The 18586-nt window shown below is 38.4% G+C and overlaps 1 protein-coding gene across 4 annotated transcripts; it reads right to left on the bottom strand.

Annotated features, from left to right (window-relative positions):
• Positions 1–869: 869 nt before the first annotated feature.
• Positions 870–17843, bottom strand: LOC6641220 (serine-rich adhesin for platelets). 4 transcript variants are annotated; one of them, XM_023175169.2, is made up of 7 exons: positions 17661–17842; positions 15979–16348; positions 12530–15387; positions 9524–9697; positions 7507–7825; positions 5805–6236; positions 3283–3311 (listed from the first exon to the last, which is right to left on the bottom strand). In XM_023175169.2, the coding sequence occupies exons 2-7, from the start codon at positions 16337–16339 to the stop codon at positions 3301–3303; spliced, it is 4155 nt and encodes a 1384-aa protein (XP_023030937.1). In that variant the 5' UTR covers positions 16340–16348; positions 17661–17842; the 3' UTR covers positions 3283–3300. The 4 variants fall into 4 exon arrangements, 3 of the variants coding, with proteins under 3 accessions (XP_046867422.1, XP_023030937.1, XP_046867421.1); XR_006954427.1 differs by having other exon boundaries at positions 3297–3311; positions 5435–6236; positions 17661–17843; XM_047011466.1 differs by lacking the exons at positions 3283–3311; positions 5805–6236 and adding an exon at positions 870–1624 and having other exon boundaries at positions 17661–17840.
• Between the last annotated feature and the right edge of the window lie 743 nt (positions 17844–18586).

Below are 18586 nucleotides of genomic sequence, written 5' to 3'. Positions count from 1 at the left end.
CCGTTTTGCCATGTATCCCTGGCATTTTATCGATTACAATACTGTTATAAATTGCGTTGCTTTCAAATGTTTAATTTAATTTGCAGCAGCAAACGAAAAATGCGCACAGAAATTGAATTTAAAACGTCAATTATGATCATTCAGAATCTGAGCATATATGTTTGTATGTATATATATGTATATTGGGCATATTTGTATAAAGTAATTATTTTGTTAACGGCATACAATTTGTAAATTTTCTTTTCATTTAATAATTGCTAAATCATGTAAAATATATATATATATGTATATAAATTCATATATATAATTATGAGGCAAATGTTTTAATATTTTACTTTCATTCCACAACTAATGGGCGGTGGGGGAGTGCCATTGCTGATTGGATTGGATGGGATGGTGTGAGGAGATTGGGGAGAGGCAATTGGTGTGTCCAAGTCGCATCAGGGCAGTTAGGGGGAAACATAAATTGTTGTATTCTTATTTTTTAGGATTTTTCACTTTATTTTGTTTAATATTTAATCCTCCGACCGAGTTAAATATGGTGGCTCAACCTCTCGATGTTTACAGTATTTAATTTTTCATTCCTTAACTACTAAATACTAATACACAATAAGAAGAAAAAAAATAATAATAATAATAATAAACGGGGAGAGAAAACAAAAATGGAATACATAGGTATAATGCTGAGCGAGAATTTTAAATGGATCTCGAAATGGATTTTACAGTGCCATATATCTCTATATATATATATATATATATGTATATTAATATTATGTAGATACATTAATACATAATACAATAAAATATTATAATATTATTTAATTGAAAAACAAAAAAAAAAAAAAATGCGATTGTATCTTTTATACCAAATATGTATACATATATATATATATGCATATATATGTAAATCGTTCTTACAAATACCACTTATGTTTAATATCTCTATATATATATATATACGTATGTATTTTTATGTATCTGCCAGATTTAAATTTTATATAACTGAAATTGATATTTCACCTAAGCGCACGGTTTTCATGGGGTTTCCACGGTTTTTCTCTGTGTGTGTGTGTGTGTGTGTGTGTGTGTGTGTATGGGAGTGGAAGTTGTGTTGCGGGGGGCAGCAAGTAGACGGGGCACGGCCCTTGTCCGTTGTCGTAATTTGTTTAATATAATAAATCTGTCTTTTTTGTGCCCTCACTGTACACAATCCCACCGCTGGCCGGTAGATAATCTTCATGAGCATCTTCCCCCTCATCCATTTCACCACCGTTGCCGCTGCCGCTGCCGCCCGATTCCCCATTTCCCCCCTGGCCGTTGCCACTACCATTGTCAGCATCCCTGATGAGACCAGCGCCAATTCCCAATATGCTGCCGTTTCCATTATAGGCTTTGCCGGCATTTCCATTGGTCGATGCCGCCGCCGCCGATGGCTTCCCTCCTCCTCCTCCTGCCGATGGACTGCCTCCGTTGCTGCTGTTGTTGCTGTTGCTGCTGGCACTGCTGTTGCTGTTGCTATTACTACTGCCACTGTCCGGTAGAGTATAACGCGTCACTCCCAACTGGAACAGGCTATCCATTGGCGATCCCTTCATTGGCGTATAGAAGCCCAGCGCTGTTGAGCCTGCAAAATGGTATCCAAGAGATTAGTATCAGCAAATTTTCCATTTAAAACTTTTCAAAAATAGTTTTATAAGTAGGACACGGAACAAAGTGTCCCAAAAAGTCTCAAATAATTTACGAGTGGTAAGTATTTGTAGTAATAGTAGTAGTATATTTAAATGTGGTTAAGTACAAGAATTTGTTAGTTGAACCAATTAGGCACATTTCTTGGCAATGATTTGGTTGATGATTCGATTGATTGGGGAATAAATTTATTGGCAATGGAATGAGTTTAGAAATGGAAATTAACAGGAACTGGTGCAGTTTTTTTTTTTTTTTATTGAAAAATTTGCAATTGTGTATTGTTAGTTCCTCCAAAAGGTGACATGTTGATAAACATATATAATACATGTCTATATAGAATCATATTTAGTTTTAGTTCTTAGAATATGTACTAAATATCGTTTTGTTGTCCTTTTATAGCTACAAATATATCCATGTCCTCAAACAAATTGATCTTTTGGCTATATAAACAAATTTGAACATTAAAAACATAAATCATCACTGAAAATTCTTATTAATCTCTTCAAAAATTGAGTTTCTTTTTTTGATTTCTTTTAACTAGTTAGTTTTGTCGTTAGATCAATGTTTTTGCATATGGGTTTTAATTAATTTCAAAATGTTTTCGACTTTTGCCGGCTTTAAACTTGAAAATTCTTCTCTTTCACACACTCCTCATACAATTTACAAATACAAATGCAATTGATTTCGTATCGATAAAGTAATAACTAGTTTTAACTACAACAATGCAGTTATTAACTTGTCTTTGTTGTGTCTAGAGAGAGAGAAAAGAGAACGAACGAGTTGGATTGGTTTGATTAAGTTGAAAACATCAGCCACTTGAAGTAGCTTCCGGTATATAGCCATTGCGCAAACCGGCAATAATCATGTTTGTATATAGACAAAGCCAATCAGTGTAATAGTTAATTGGAATGGACAGTTTCTTCTTCAATGTCAATGTTAGTATAATTGCTAATCTGGCCCTGAAATTCCCTGAAATACTTGAGAACGAAACGACAGTTTTCGAGACAATTTAAGATGGTAAGATCGATTCATGTATATATTTAGTATATCAACATGTCATTTGGGGGTATTAGTAGGTGAAAGATGTTGTTTGTTGTTGTTGTTGTTTTCATCTAATGTTATTAATTGATGTTTTTTTTTTTAGTTTTTGTTTTTGGGTTAGTTACCTTAAGAAGAAGTAATATAAATTGACGATTAGTTTTTGTTTGGTTGTTAGACTTCGTTGATTATGATTGGTTGGCAAATCTGAGTGCATTCTAAATTGGTTAGAGGTGTGGGCTGGTTTTTTTTTTTTATTTCTTTCTTGTTTTGTTATGATTTGTAATGGCTTTTAGTTTTGATTTATAGATTGTTATAATTCTTTTTTGTTTACTTTTCTCTCTATATATATTTTTCGATATCGTTTTAGTTTAATTGGGTTGTTCATGGTTCATCGGGGTGGTTGTTGCTGGCTGTCTTTGCCTTTCAGTTTTTATTTTACTCATTTATTGGTTTAGATTTTTGTATTATATATATATATATATAGGCTACATATATATATATATGTATATAGACATACACACATACATATACATATACACACACATATATATATGTATTGATATTTTGTTACATTTAAATAATATCTGCAAAAGAAATTAGTATAAAAAAAAGAGAACACAAAGAATACAAAAAAAGTTGAAATGAAAACCATTTTTTTGCGCTGTTTGTTTTTTAATACTGTTTTTTGTTTTTTTTTTCTTTTGTTTTTTAGAATTAGAATTAGACAAGGAAGAGTGAGTGAGTGAGAGAGAGAGAGAGAGCGAGTAAGAGCAAGAGTTGATGGTGGAGTGATGATGGGAGAGAGGCCGGGCGTGGGGGGAAATTGCACTACACATACAAACAAACAAACACACAACCAACAACAACAACAACAACAAAAGCAATTGGTTAACGTAACAGACAAACACAAATAATAATAATAATAAAAATAAAACTAAAACAAAAACAACACAAAAAGCCAACACAAAGAAAAAGCACAATTGGAATTCAATACATGGCACCAAATGCCATACACTTCCCCCCGTCCAGCCACCATCTCGTCTACAAACGAGCCGATTCTCCACCACTTTTAGATGGGTTAGCAAGTGATGGTTGAGTGGTGGGGGTGGGGATGGTGGTGGGTGGCTGCTGCATACCAAATACTTAATACTACTTAACAATGCATTCGGAATTCGTCATTTGTTTTGTAGAGAGAGACGTCATCCTCGTAATAATTGTGAATGGAATAGGGAATAGACAAGCCCCAGCTAGATGACTAGGTCGGGATTATTGGTTGTTTTATTGACTGACTGGCATACCGAAAAGACATTAAGAAAAGTGTTACAAAACCAGGCCACAGAGTGGGTCACACAGGGGAGACAGAGAGCGGTAAGAGGGGGGGTTGAAAGTTATGCCATAATAAACAAAAAAAAACCAATTACTTTCGCTTTAATCGGTTCATTCTCCTTTGCATTGTTATCGATAGGATCCTATAACAATTAATCGATTAAGTCGAGATCTAAATGAATTTACCATCGATTTTGAATGATCTTTTCTATGGATTAACGATCAATAAACTATTTAAAGCAACTAATCAACTTTCAATCATTTCTAATCAATATACAAGGCAAGGCATTTCCAATAAATGTTTTTCTGAGGGAGAGATACTGTTTCCCTGGGGTTTGACGGTGAGGGGTGATTTGTCAGTGTAATTTAATACCCATCAACTATTAGCTTAAACACAAAGACTGTGATCTAGAGCTGGGAATCCATCGATGGTTGCTCCACTCGATATTTTTTCCATCGATGGAAAAAACCATCGATACTATCGATGGTACCATCGAATATTTAAACGAGTTATTCAACATATATATTTTGGTGTCGTTTTTCAATATTACACAGTTTCAAATATTCATATGTCTATAATCATCTATACGAATTATCTAGCGTATAATTTAACTATAAGTTAGCCCTTTATAAATTAATTCAACCAAAAATATATTAAAAAGACTTAAGCTTGTAATTTCTGAAATATTCTTAAATAAAAAAACAAAATGTATAGTTTCAAGATAAAAACAAAAGAGTGACGTCCTAAGTCCAAAAAACGAAAACTAAAAACTCTTTAAGCACAACAAAACAATGGGCGATTTCCAAACTTACTGCTAATAAGAGGTTCTTATTTTAAAAAAAAAAAAAAAAAAAAAAACCTTACAAAAACTTGTCCATTTTACAAGAGGAACTGCCAGGGTTAAATAGGTACTTTGATAGAATTAAAGTACGTAGACCTGTATGTAAAGAAAGGCAGAAAAAACAATACATTGCAATTTACTTACACCCATGTTGGACCCAAAAAGAAATTCGATATATCGACATCGAAAAATTTCCATCGATTTATCGCACTCCATCGGTTCCATCGATAATATCGATGGTGCCATCGATGGTTTTCCCAGCTCTACTGTGATCACTAATCATTGAGCAGATTACAAGCAAAATACAAGTGTAGGGAGGTAGGTGAAGGGGGTTAAGATGGATTTGTCATTTCCCAAATGTTATTTGTATTATTAGAAAGCAAAAGCAGAAGCCCAATATAGAGTTTAAGCCAGGCCAGGGGTAGGGGTTCGGGGTTGGAGGGGACGACTCCCATATGGTGTTTAGGACTTTAGCCTTTAAATGGGTTTTTATCAATATATAGTGTATGTAAAATTAAGATATATCGCCATATGCCTACGTTTTCGTGTAGGAGGAGATTGACTTTTGGTGGATTTTGTTTGGTTTGATTTGGAGCTTGTCTCAGACATAGTAGAGCGTATTGCCTGGTATGCGGGCCTGAAGCAGGGCTGTGGAGGCGTTGGGTAGAGCTAGCGACGTTGAGGAACGCATTGTCGGTAGACTGGGACGTCGTCGATTGTTGCTGCTGCTGCTGCTGCTGGTGGTGCAGGTGGTGCTGCTTTTCTTGTTGCTGCTGTTGCTGTGGCTTCGAGCTGTAGCTGTAGATGTGGAGATGATGGTGTTGGTGGTGGTGATGGTTGTGGTATTGGTAGTGGTGGTGGTATTGGTAGTGGTGGTGGTGGTGTTGTTGTTGGGTGGATTATATTTACTCTGCGCATGATGTACTGCTGGCTGTCGTTGATTCAGTTGATGAGAATGATGAGAAGTCGGATGAAGATTATGCATGGAGCTAAATGAGGCTGCTTTTCGTGGCTGTGGCTTGGGTGGTGGCGGTGCCGGTGCCGGTGACGATGATAAAGTCTGTGGCTCATTTTGCAAAAAGCAAGCATATTGCGGCTTAAGTAAAACCGATGATCGCCTCACTCTACGTTGGAGCAGCAGCGGCTCTGGCTCTGGTGCATTTCCGATTTGGTCGCTTCGGGATATTGCTGATGGTTGCCGCCGACGTTGCGGCGATTGCTGTTGGATTATCTCTTCTATTGGCTCTGGCTGATGAGGATGAGAACGTTGTTGTTGTTGTTCCTGTGGCTGTTCCTCCTGTGACTGTTGCAAGATTAAACCCTTCTCTAAATTTGGGTAATCTGCAAATATGCGTTAGGCAGAATTGAAAGCCTTTGCCTTTTGGTACTTGGATTGATTGGTTGGGTGGGTGGTTTGTTGGTTGGTTGGTTGGTTGGGTGAAGGGGGGGGGGAGGTAAGTTTTGTGATGTGGTAGAACTGAGAAATTTGTTGCTTTTGTGGTTTGCTGTGCTAAAGCTGACCAGCTGCACCCACCTGATGAGCTGAGTTAATTTGCGAAATTGTTTGCCAAGGACTTTGAGCTTGGGTGACGGCCATTGGCAGCAGCCTTGGCCCAGGCCCAAGATCCTGGCCCTGATCATGGTTGGGACTGAGGCTGAGTTCGAGGAGTTCAAGACTGAGACAGAGGCGGAGACAGAGGCGAAGTCAGAGACGGAGACAGAGACGAAGCTAGTAGGGTCAGCTATTTGCTGTGCTGAGGCTGTTACCTTGACTCTATTATCTGCATCTGTAAAGTATATAAACTTTTCGAGTTATCATTGCTTTCGGTTTTTTTTTTTTGGTTTTGTTTGTGAGGGGATGGTTTTGGTTGATCCAGGGCAGGGTCGGAGGAGGGATTTTCATTTCTGGCTAAGGTTTCCCCCAATATACATCCTGCCGTCTAAGAACGTTTACTTCCTTTGGTTTAGTTCTCTGATCTAAGTCTATTTTATTGTAAATCTCTTGTATGTGAGTATGTGTGTGTGTGTGTGTGCGCATGGTAGTGCCATATGTGATATCAGTATGTGTGTGTGGTAGTGCCCCCCAGTCTATATAAAAGTGTTAAACTAAAACAACAACAAGATTATGAATATGAAATGAATAGTGAAAGAGATACAAACAAAACTTTAATAACAAAAAAAAAACACAGCAGAACTTTTTTTTTTTTAACTAATTAATTTAAAAACTAAGGACAGAGACAGACAAACGAATAGTAGTTGGATAAAGTTATATATATATGTATATATAGGATAGACAGACAGACACACAGATAGTGATTGATAGAAAGAAAGATCAAGAGAGACAGAGATAGAGAGAGAAAGAGAGAGAGAGAGTGACAGATAGGCGGCAGGCAATCAGGCAGGCAGGCAATCAGGCAAGAGAGAGCAAGCCACATTCCATTTTCTTTTTTTTGATTTACTATATCTTTTTTTTTTCATTGTTCATGCCACAAATAAATAGTTTGTTTTATATTAATCGGGGGACTTGGGCTTTCCCCGATTTGTTTGTTGGGTTATATAGATATATATATATAGTATATAAGTTTGTAGTATTTGGTATTGAAATACTTACCTAATGGTAAATTTCCCAACATATTGCTAGTTGCCACCGACGACGACGACAACGATGATGACGTTGTTGTTGATGATGATGATGATGATGTTGTCGTTGATGTTGGAAGCTCAATTATCTCATCGACAGTGACATGATGATGATGTTGTTGTTGTTGCTGCTGATGCTCCAACAATTGCATCTGTTCGGCCAATAGCAATTGATGATATTTATTGACATTGCCAAATGGATCGGCATACGGTGGGTCATCAATGGTTAACGATGCCTCGGAGGGATATTCAAATGTTGATGTTAATGTATCGTTAAATTGTACACGGAACTGGGGAATAAGAAAATATGAAAAGTTTAAAGTATTAGGTATATACAAACAGCATTCCTTTTTCCACTTTTATTTCCCGTCGACATTTTGCCTGACCTCAATAAAAATGACCTTATACAACAAATTCGACGTTTCGGTTTATAAAAAAGGATGTGATAAATTTCTTTCTCAAAATGATTCAGAACTTTCCGTTTCCGCAAAATGAACATCATAAACATAGAGGTCAGTCAGTCAGTCATATCTCCCCCCCTGCTGCTCCCTGTTTGCCTCACCCCCTTGTTACTTTCTTCTTTCTTATTAGTCATAATCATTTTTAACCCCCTTGAAACAAAGCAACAAAAAAAAACACATAAATTGACGAATAGAATGATTCATTTACAGATTGTGTTTATTGGGGGATGACTTTAGTAAATTTGTATGAATTTAAAAATTCATTGAACAATGAATACAACAACAATAATACAACACAATAAAATGTCTACCTACTAAAATGTGAAAAAAAATAAAACAAATACTATATCTATCTTTTCATATCTGTCACATTGATGAAACGCACCCAAAACAAAATCCCAAATAAACCAAATATAATGCATTTTGATTAATAGTTTCAGTTACCAAAAATAAATAAGCGATAAGCATTATACACACACACATACATATACATACTCTTTTTATATACTACCCAGAGGAGGAGTAAGGGACTACGAGGGGGTGGAGGAGGAGGTGGAGGAAAAGTTATCTTCCACTGGCATTTTGACTTTGATCTAACTAAATGTTTCGACAACAACGAGGAGAGCATCTAGATTTTCTTTTTTTTCCTTTCCCCATTCTTATTTGTTGTTGTTGTTGTTCTGTTTCAGTATCGAACATTTTCATTACAATTGCCGACCGCCTACATAGAGGCCGCCGATTGAATACATATACATACTATATCTGTATCTATATGTATGTATATGAAATTGTAATCTTATCTTATCCTTTTGAAACGAAACAGAACAAAAAAAAAAAAAAATAGAACTCTCGCTATCTGCATTTTGCCCCGAGAGCCGGGATAGTGAAATATTTTTATTGCGGCAACACGACTATGTGGTTAGTCATAGAATCCAATACCCTATATCAAGGATGGCCACGTAGTGGCTCTTTTGGCTCCCGTGGCTCTTTACCGGCAGAGGCTGGGCAGAGAAAAAGGTCACTTTTGCGAGTCGACGCACACAAAAATTTGTGTGCCTCGAGTTTTATGACGGGTCAAAATGACGGTCGGGACAAGTCCCGAATTTTGCGGGGAGGGGGAAAAAGGAACGCGATCTCGAGCACTCATCAAAAACAACCCTTATTTTTACTTGTCCCTCACTCCCTCTGCCAACAAGTTGCGAGCTCGAGATCGCGACCTTTTTCCCCCTCCCCGTAAAATTCGGGACTTGTCCGTCTCTCTGCCCACAAGTTCGACGACGATCGCTCGCTCGACCCAAAAAAGGTCGTTTTATGACCCGTCATAAAACTCGAGGCACACAAATTTTTGTGTGCGTCGACTCGCAAAAGTGACCTTTTTCTCTGCCCAGCCTCTGCCGGTAAAGAGCCGGCTCCCAAGTTAAATTTCCGTGGCCACCCTTGCCCTATATACTAGCTATACATACATATATATGTATATATGGTTGACCAATCTATAATGATCTTTGGCATAGTTTTTAGTTCACTTACCGATGCATCTTTGGTTTTTTGGCGTATGCTGGACTTGCCATCAATCACAATATTTGCATTCTCGAACTCCACATCACATGGCGATGGTGGACACATCGAGTAGTCATCGTAGTCGGTATCGGTGGATGTCTCCACTGATAAATCGCCCAGCAACACAAAGCCCGGTTCATTTGGCTGTAAAACGAAAGTGAATTATTATTAAAGAAAGGATTGCAATTTATGTTTAAAAGGGATGGGCTCAAGTATGGATGACATATGGGTCGAAACTGGACACTGAGTCACTTCATTAAGTGGCCCAATTTTTGAGCTCTCTTTCCCCTCCCCAACGGCATGTCCAACCATATGCCCAGAGTCAGATAATAAAGTTCAAACCCAGATAAAAAAACAAAAAAACGACCAGAATTCAACACGAAAGAAGAAAAAAATTGACAAAAATTGAGTTCACTGTCAGAGAGAGAGAAAGAGGTAGAGAGATAAAATATACATTCAGAGAGATAGGGAGAGAGATCGGCAAACGGGTTTTCCAACAACTGGTGGGATCTGTCTGTGGGAGAAATAGAGAGAGAGAGAGAGAGAGAGAGGAGCTTGGATTTTGCTTTGTCTTCTCAATTAACATTGCTGCAAAAAAAAGATTGAAACAGCTGTGCGCACCAGCCCAAAACTTAAAAAAAAAAAAAAATAAAGAACGATCCGGCCGGGCCGGTCCCGGCATGGTTTGGAATCTCTCTCTCTTTCTCTCTCAACGATAACCACATTGCCACCACAACAGTCCAGTTGAGCTCGCTCCTCCCAAGACACTCTCAGAAGTCTCATATCTCTGGCCTAGGCAGCAGCAGCAGCAGGAAGCAAAAAGAAAAAAAAAACCAAATGAAAAATATCTTCTCTCACCCTTTCTCCCTCGCCTCGCCTCGCTCTCTTTTTCTCTGATTCGTCTTTCTTTTGTGGCACAAAAAACTGGTTTCTTCTTCTTTTTGAACTTTTCTTTGCTATCAAACAGAAAAGAACGCAACAGACGGACAGAAGGACGGACAATGTGGAGGTAGGCGGCTATAGGAGGCGAGGGGCATGGGCATGGGCAGAGACTGCAGGGAATGGATGGCGGACAAAGGTTGCATCTTCAAGCTTTTAAACACAACAACAACAACAACAACAAATACAAAGAAAGAAGCATCTTGCGAGCAGATGCAGATACATTATATTGTACATATGTTGGTTGTTGGATATATGTATATGTACATATAGTATAAAAGTAAATATGTACATATATATAGTCGAGGCAAAGTTTGATCGAAATGTTATTTCAATGATAATTGAGAAGACGACGCCATCGTTTCAGTATTTACTTAGTTACTATATACATATTATTATTATTATTATTATTATTACTAAACCAACTATTGAGGTCGTTGAGAATCTGAATCAGAATCTGAATGAGAAAAAAAAAAAATACACACAAAGAGAATGAGAGATAAACTTGGCATGTGGTGGCGAACTAAGGAAACAAAGGAGCGAAAGAAAAAAAAATGCTTTGGAGTTGAAAACGGAACAACTTTTTCTTGGAGTTGGAGTTGGGTGGGTTCATCATTATTCCAATAATTCCAGAGCCAAGGTAGCAGCAGTCAGCCAGGGAGTCAGTCAGTCTTTTGTTTCATTGTTAAGATTGTTCAATGTAGTTATTTATCTCATTGTTTAACTCTCAACTCTCTTGCATTTCTTTGTTGAGTTTTTAAACACATTTACTAATTAAATCAATTGAAAATATGTGAGTGCATCTAAATTTAGTAGCATTTCAAAGAGTTCTCCAAATGTTTTTTTTCAATTGAATATGATTCTCTTCTAATTTTGACATCTAATCTAATGATAATCTAATCCTTAACTATGTAACAAATAACATTTGTTTGCTCGACTCTTTTGCACCTGATATTAGAATTGTTTATTATATATTTTTGAAACTATTTCACTGTTTATATAGTGGAATCCCAAGAATTTCGATAGTTGTTATTGAGCTGGATCAATGGATCTCATTTCAAAACGGCAGAGTAACTAAAAAGCGACTCTAATATTCTTTATAAATGCATATGTGTGTGTGTGTGTGTTTGTGTGTACTTTAAGTATGTTTATAGACAATCTTAGTAAACAATTTTGGCGTTCTTTATATGTATATACATATATAATTTTTTACTTTGCCTTGCCTTGTTGAACTTTCGAAATGCGCATGATCGCGCTGTTGTCATTCTTTCTCCCTCTCTCTTACTAACATTTTCAGTTTTGGCCCCCTCTCTCTGTCTCACACTCTCCACCAAATGTGTTGGAGCTTTGTTTCATATTTTGTTTATATATGGCAAACTGCTGCCGAATGACACCGAAAAAGTATTAACAAAAAGAAGAAGAAAACAAAAAAATAGAATGAAAGAAAAAGAAAATATGAACTATAATAACGAGCAAAACCAACAACAACAACAACAATAATAATAATAATAACAACAACTTTGATGATATTGAGGCTGCCGCTAGAGAGTTTTAGGTATTTTTTCTTTACATCGTTGTTGTTGTTGTTATTGTTTTATACTCTACAAATCGAGAATAATTCATCAGTAGACTAAAAAGGGTTTATAACAAACATTTCCAAATCAACCGCAAATCCTTTAGTCCTCTGACTAATACCTAGTGACTATGGTTTGAACTTGAATCGGAAACTGTTAATCTTTGGCTTTATGCAAAAAAGGGTATTACCTAGCCGGAGTAACCGTATTTTGTGTGGTCTTAACGTTTGGAATTTTTCGTTTTTTTTTTTTCTACAAATGCGACAATAACAACAATGCGAATTATATTATTATTATCAAGAAAATGTAATTATTCATGACGGGGGGATTTAATGGCAGCATGAATAATACGGCCATGGCCAGGGCCATACTCTACATATACATATACATAGATATATCCGAGGAGTTCTAGACATCTTATTCCCTTTGAAATTTATATAAATTTTCTAGTATTTTCACTCACCTTTGGCAGTTCCCGTTTACGGCGATAGATCACAACATCGCTTTCTATATAGTCCGGCACTTCTTTGGTGCTCTTGGAGAAATTGAATACCATTGAGGTGTTATTATCGCCGGAAATGGCGCCTCCATGATGGCTACCCGTATTTGAGTTTGAGGTCTGCGGCTGTCGTAGCTTGCGCAATGCCCAAATGGGTGAGGCATTGGTCGCATCCGTTTCGGAGGCATTATTATCCTTGGTATTTATCACGGTGTCAAGACTAGTTGTGGTTGTTGCACTTCTTGCGGAGGCAACTGCGCCGGCAGCGGCGGCGCCATCGGCAGCCAAAGCTCCCGATTTCTTCATCTCATTAATACGATTCTTTTCAATTTCACGACTGGTTAGCGGAATGTTGGACGTGGACGTGGATGATGTGGTATTGGTATTGTTAAACAGCGGTCTTATGACTCCAATTTGTTTGGTAGTGCTTGGGGTGCTGCTACTTAATGTTGGCTCGCCAATTGTTTTGCGTGTTGAGGCACTGCTTATGGATGATGAGCTGCTGCTGCTGTTGCTGCTGGTAACGTGCGCATTCTCGTTCACAGCTGCGGCAAATGAACGCTGAGATCCGCCGCCACCACCACCACCACCACCACCGCTGCCGCCGCCGACGACAATTCCTTCCGCAATTGCGATCGTTGGAGGCTTATGCTTATCGCCTGCCGCGCCCATATTATCGTCGCCGTTACCGCCGTCGCCTTCATCATTATGGTTGTTGTCGTTGTCGTTGCCGCCATCGTCGTCGTCGTCGGCGTCGTGGTCGTCGTAGTCATCGTTGTTGCCGTCGTTGTCCACGATGTTGTTGTCGTCTTTGCCCTCTTTGTTGTTGGCGACATTCTCATTCTCATTCCCGTCGTTGTCGTTGTTTGCCTCGCTCTTCTCAGTCTCTCGCTCTTCAGTCAGCTGGCAGCGTCCCAGCATTTTCGACAAAGCCGAAACAGGCGAATCGATTGCTCCATTATTGCCTCCTCCGATCATCATTTGTCGTGGTATAACATCCGGAGGATGCGACAATGTGTTACCACCCCCGGGCACTAGCTGTTGTTGTTTTGGTGTCGAACTGGCAAATCCAATTATTGTCGGATCCCTTTTGCCCAATATGTTTGGACTACCAATGGCTGTGGGGGTGACACTACCACTTCCACTGGTTGATGATTTCTGCTCCTTTATGATCGATTTGTAGGTGGCCACCTTACTGGCAACTCCACCCACTCCATTCGAACGGTGTGCAGCTCGCGGACGACGATTGGCACTGGCCTCAAACATTTTCAATGTCTGCTTAACCAAATCCGGTGGTGGACGCTCTGTGTCATCTATTATGGAGGTCAAACGTTTGGGTGGAGCGGTATCGGTGCCGCTGTGCAAACGCTCGCGGGCATTATGGATCTTATCTTCGATGGTAACGCAGGTAGAGTTGGTCGTTGATGTTGCTGATGGCGAGGTGGTGGGCGAAATGGGTGTCATCGCTGTTCGTTGAGTGTTCCATGGTGATTTCTCGCAGAGCAATGCCTCCACCGAACGGGCACGTTTCATTACCTCATTGCCACGTTTGATATGCCTTGATCGTGTGGCTCCTGCTCCCACCACATGATCTTCCGTTTTCATTGTGGTGATTTTATTGTTGGTGGCCCCACCAGTGGTTGCTCCCAGGCTAACTGGACGTTGAATACCCTTTATATAGCCGCTTGTGATGGTGGTGTTGCTGTTAGTGGTGGTGGTGGTCATGACCGGTTTAGCTCCCAGTATTGGTGGCGCTGTCGATTTGGTGGTTACTGTTGTCATCACTGTAACCGGCACAACCACCACTTCCTCCTCATCGTCATCGCGATCCAGTAATGTATTTAGACTGGTGGAACGCTGTAATCGTTGCTTTTGATTCTGCTGATGGGATTCACGTAGTGCCAAACTAAGATAACGACAACGCAATTTGGATACAATTCCCGGCCCATAGCTCAAATCCTCATCCAACTCGGAGGGGGGTGGCTTCTCCACATCCATGCCTATGTTGTTGTTGCTGTTGTTGTTGCTGTTGCTGCTGCAGCTGGTGCTTGTGGTGCTCTTTAGATGGTGACGATGTTGGCCATTTTGTTTTGTTGTCTTTTTCATTTCTTGCATGGCTACCATTGTCGTTTTTACCGTTACTTTGGTGGGCGACAATTGTTGCTGCTGCTTCTGCTGTTGTTGTTGTTTTATAAATTTATTACTCTGCAATTTATCGGATATGATTTTAGTTTTACAATTCTTATTATTATCAATTAACGCCAGCAATTCTTTTGTATTATTGCTGCCGCCTTCAGCATCGAAAATGATCTGATCTCTCGCCGTAAATTCGTGCCCTCTCGCCGTTAATTGTTCGCCCTCTCTCGCCGTAAATTGTTTGCTTCGGCTCGAATATTCATTTTGGCTCGGCGAATTCAGTTGGCTCGGCGAAGTTTCAGTGCCAGTTTCAACTTCACCACGCAAGCCGCTGTTGCCGCTGTTATTCACCACAACGTCATGCTCACGCTCTCTCTCTTCTCGCTCTCTTTCATGTTTTTGCTCTCTGAGATCCATATTTAGAATCTGCGGCTCTGTTGTTGTTGTTGTTGTTGTGTTAAACAAACTTGATCGCTGCTTTGGTATGGGCAATGGTATGGTTGTTGTTGCTGTTGTTTCAGCTGAATTTGAAAAGGCCATCATCGCTTGCTGCTGGGTATGATGACCTCCAATAAGAGATTTCTCAGACTTTTCCTCTGTAGTCGTTTGTGTTTGGCTTACATTTTTCTTTGCCAACAGATTTGACTGTTGTTGTTGTTGTTGTTGCTGCTCCGTTGCTATTAAGTCTGTGAAATGAAAATGCCAACCAACAATAACAATCAAATTCAAAAAGAAAACAAACAAGGAGAGTGGGTGGGTGGGTGCGAGTAATCCAACCCAACTTTAAAATTCGAATATTAATTATTTGATCGCCAAATATGTAACTGGATATGGCAGCGCCATTAATTTGAACTACGATTACATAGAAGCAGGTTGGTAATCGATATCAACTAAACAGCTGCCTGCCATGGAATGGGCTGTTCTGAAAAAGGCCACCAAAACTAAACAGAAATTAATTTCAACTAGTTGCCAATTAGTATCATTATGATTTCCACTTTAAATCTGTCAAATAGTTTTGAAAACTTATATTTAAACTTGCCAAACTTAACGGAAATCAGAACAGCCCTAAGGAAAACGTTGTGCCAGTTGTTGGCCAATTAACAGAATGAAAAACAAGCACAACAACAACAACAACAAAAACCAATTAAACAACACAGCTTTGCCAATGTGGCAGAAATAATTGATTATGTGTCATGGGCAAAGTTGTTGTTGTTGTTGTTCTTGTTGTTATGTAAGACTGTTTCTCTAATCAAGACTCAAGATTCAGCAAAACTCACCTGCAGCTGCTGATCCAGCTCCAGCTCCGGCAGTGGTTTCCATTAAAAAAGCCCCACAACTGCCAGCAGCCCCAGTTATTGTCGTATCAATATCAATAGCAGCGGCGGCGGCGGCAGCACCTGATGTCGTTGCCATTGTCGTCATGCAGGTGGTGTTGGCTGTGGGCGAGGCCTGCTGGGCTGCCTGAGTGCGAGCCACATTAGTTTTTCGTCGCTGTATTAAATCCTTTTTCCATTGCGGCATATCCGGCAGGAAACCAGTCGCCGCCGCCGCCGCCGATGTGGGCGATGTCATGTTGTTATCTAAACCAAATGCAGCATCAGCTGCTAAATGCAATGTGGGTCGCTTGACGGGCTCCATTCTTGTCAACTGCAATTGACATTATGCGGATTTTACAGGGCTTAATTATAAAATATTAAATCAATTTTATTTTATGCTGAGAGTAGAGGAAAAATTCCCGTTGTCTTGACCCATAGGGACTGACTGTTAGACTGGGAAAACCTGCAAGAATTTTTGACTGTGGAATGCTGACCAATGCAAAAGCGGCCCAAAGTTGGCGGAGCAGTCAAGAAAACTTGGTGAAAAAGGGCGGCCGGCCATAAGCCAAATTTTGAATCGTTTCGTTTCCAAAATATAAAACTTTTAATTTCGAAAAATTGTATTAATTTAATACAAGTATAACATTTAAAATAAAAACATTAAGTGTTAACTGCATAGAATTAGTCGCTTTTGGAAAATTTCATGAAATATGTTATTGTAGGGCATACAAAAGCCGACTTGCCGGCTTAATTGGCATTCCACCTTTTTTTTCTCTCTCTCTCTTAATTGGATTAACGGTTGTTGTTTCTGTTTAAAATGAAAAAGAAAGCAAAGAAACCCCATACATAGGCATCAATACACGCACACACACACATATATTATGCATAATTATGCTAAATACATGTATGTATATATATAAATGCCAATACATAGATAATCTGGTCAAACAAAATCGAAATTTCCTATATGCCCTATCAGTCTAAGCCTCTGTTTTGTTGTTGTTTTCATTCTATTTGCCAGTTGGAAGCACTACACACATGCATACATACATATATGCAAATTCTTAAAATTACATCTATGTATATGTATGTATATACATTATGTCTGTATTGTGTGTATGTGCCAAGGGGGTGCCTGCCGCCGCCACCGCTGCCAATGAACAACGGTACAAAAAAGGGGGCTGCAAAATGCAGACGAAGCATAAAATAAACACAACCCAACGCTTTATCGATTTTTTGATTGTATATGTATGAAAAGCTGACAAAACATTTCAAAATGAGTCTCTTAAGTGAAACACGTAGACACACACACACACACACACACACACACACACAGATAGATTAACAAAGACTAAAATGTATGCAGAATTCTTGTTGGCAAAACGTGAATATCAAAAATCAAATTTCCATGTCTGACATAGAAATGCCTGGAAGCGTAACATTTGACAACAAAAAAAAACACACACACAAGAACTAAACACCAAACTAGACGAAAATGCTGTACCGGATCGGGGGTGAGGGGAAGGGAGTAGTCGTTAGCTATCAGGCTGGACTTGGGTCTGTTTATTTACACAGGAAAACACATAAACATTTCACTCTTGTTCTTGTTGTTGTTGCTATTCGTTTTGATGTTTTCTTCTTACATTTTTCTTGGTTACTCGCTCTTTCTCTTGCTAAGTTAGGTTTTTATGTTTTTCTATGCATATATTTGGGGACTCGAAGGGTATTTATACAAATATTTAAACATACACGCACATTCACTTTACTAATTATTTGGTATATAAATCTAAATGGAAATGGTCCATCTGCAAGCCGAAAAAATAAATAAAAAACTAAGCCTAGAGATGGAAATAACATCGACGGTTTTGTATTTTCATAAACATCGATGTTTGGCCAGCTCTATGGAGCACAGTACCAACATCGAGCAAAGGAGTCGAACTCCGACAAAGGAGTCGAACATCGAACAAAAGCCGCTTTTACGCTGATTTTATCGAAGGCCAGCTCTGTGGGTTTATCGTTCATGGTTATGCAAATCGATTATTTTCTATACGCTTACTTTATCGATAATATATTAAGCTGACAATCGATATTTCTAAATTTAAAAAGAAACGACACTTTAATATTTGAAAATATAACGGAAAATATTTTACTCTAAATGTTTTGAAAAATATTCGAACTTTTTAAAAAAATTCATTTGCAGAAAAATTAACAAAGACTTTCCACCAATTTTTGATCTTTTAATTAAAAGTTCGGTTTTTATTAGTGTATAGTTATCAGTATTAGTATTTAGTGGTACATAAAACTATTTTTTTTTTATTTAAAATAATATTAATGACAGTATTTATAAATTTATTGATGTTCATTTTAGTTTTTTGGGTGTTATCAGGACATAAAGTTAATTTACAATTTAATGTATGTATATAGTTATATAATATGTGTATGAAATATATATGTAAAATGTTTGTTTCAGTCTTTGTTTTTTATTTATTTTTTTTGTTTTGTTTTTGTGGTTTTCTGTTTTCGTTTTCTTAAATATTAACGGAAAGGAAAAAAAAGAAAAAAAAATCAA

This window comes from Drosophila willistoni (genome assembly GCF_018902025.1).
Source record: "Drosophila willistoni isolate 14030-0811.24 chromosome XL unlocalized genomic scaffold, UCI_dwil_1.1 Seg141, whole genome shotgun sequence".
NCBI classification, from domain to species: domain Eukaryota; kingdom Metazoa; phylum Arthropoda; class Insecta; order Diptera; family Drosophilidae; genus Drosophila; species Drosophila willistoni.
The sequence above is the reverse complement of the archived record's forward strand: the minus strand, read 5'-3'. Positions and strand labels throughout refer to the sequence as shown.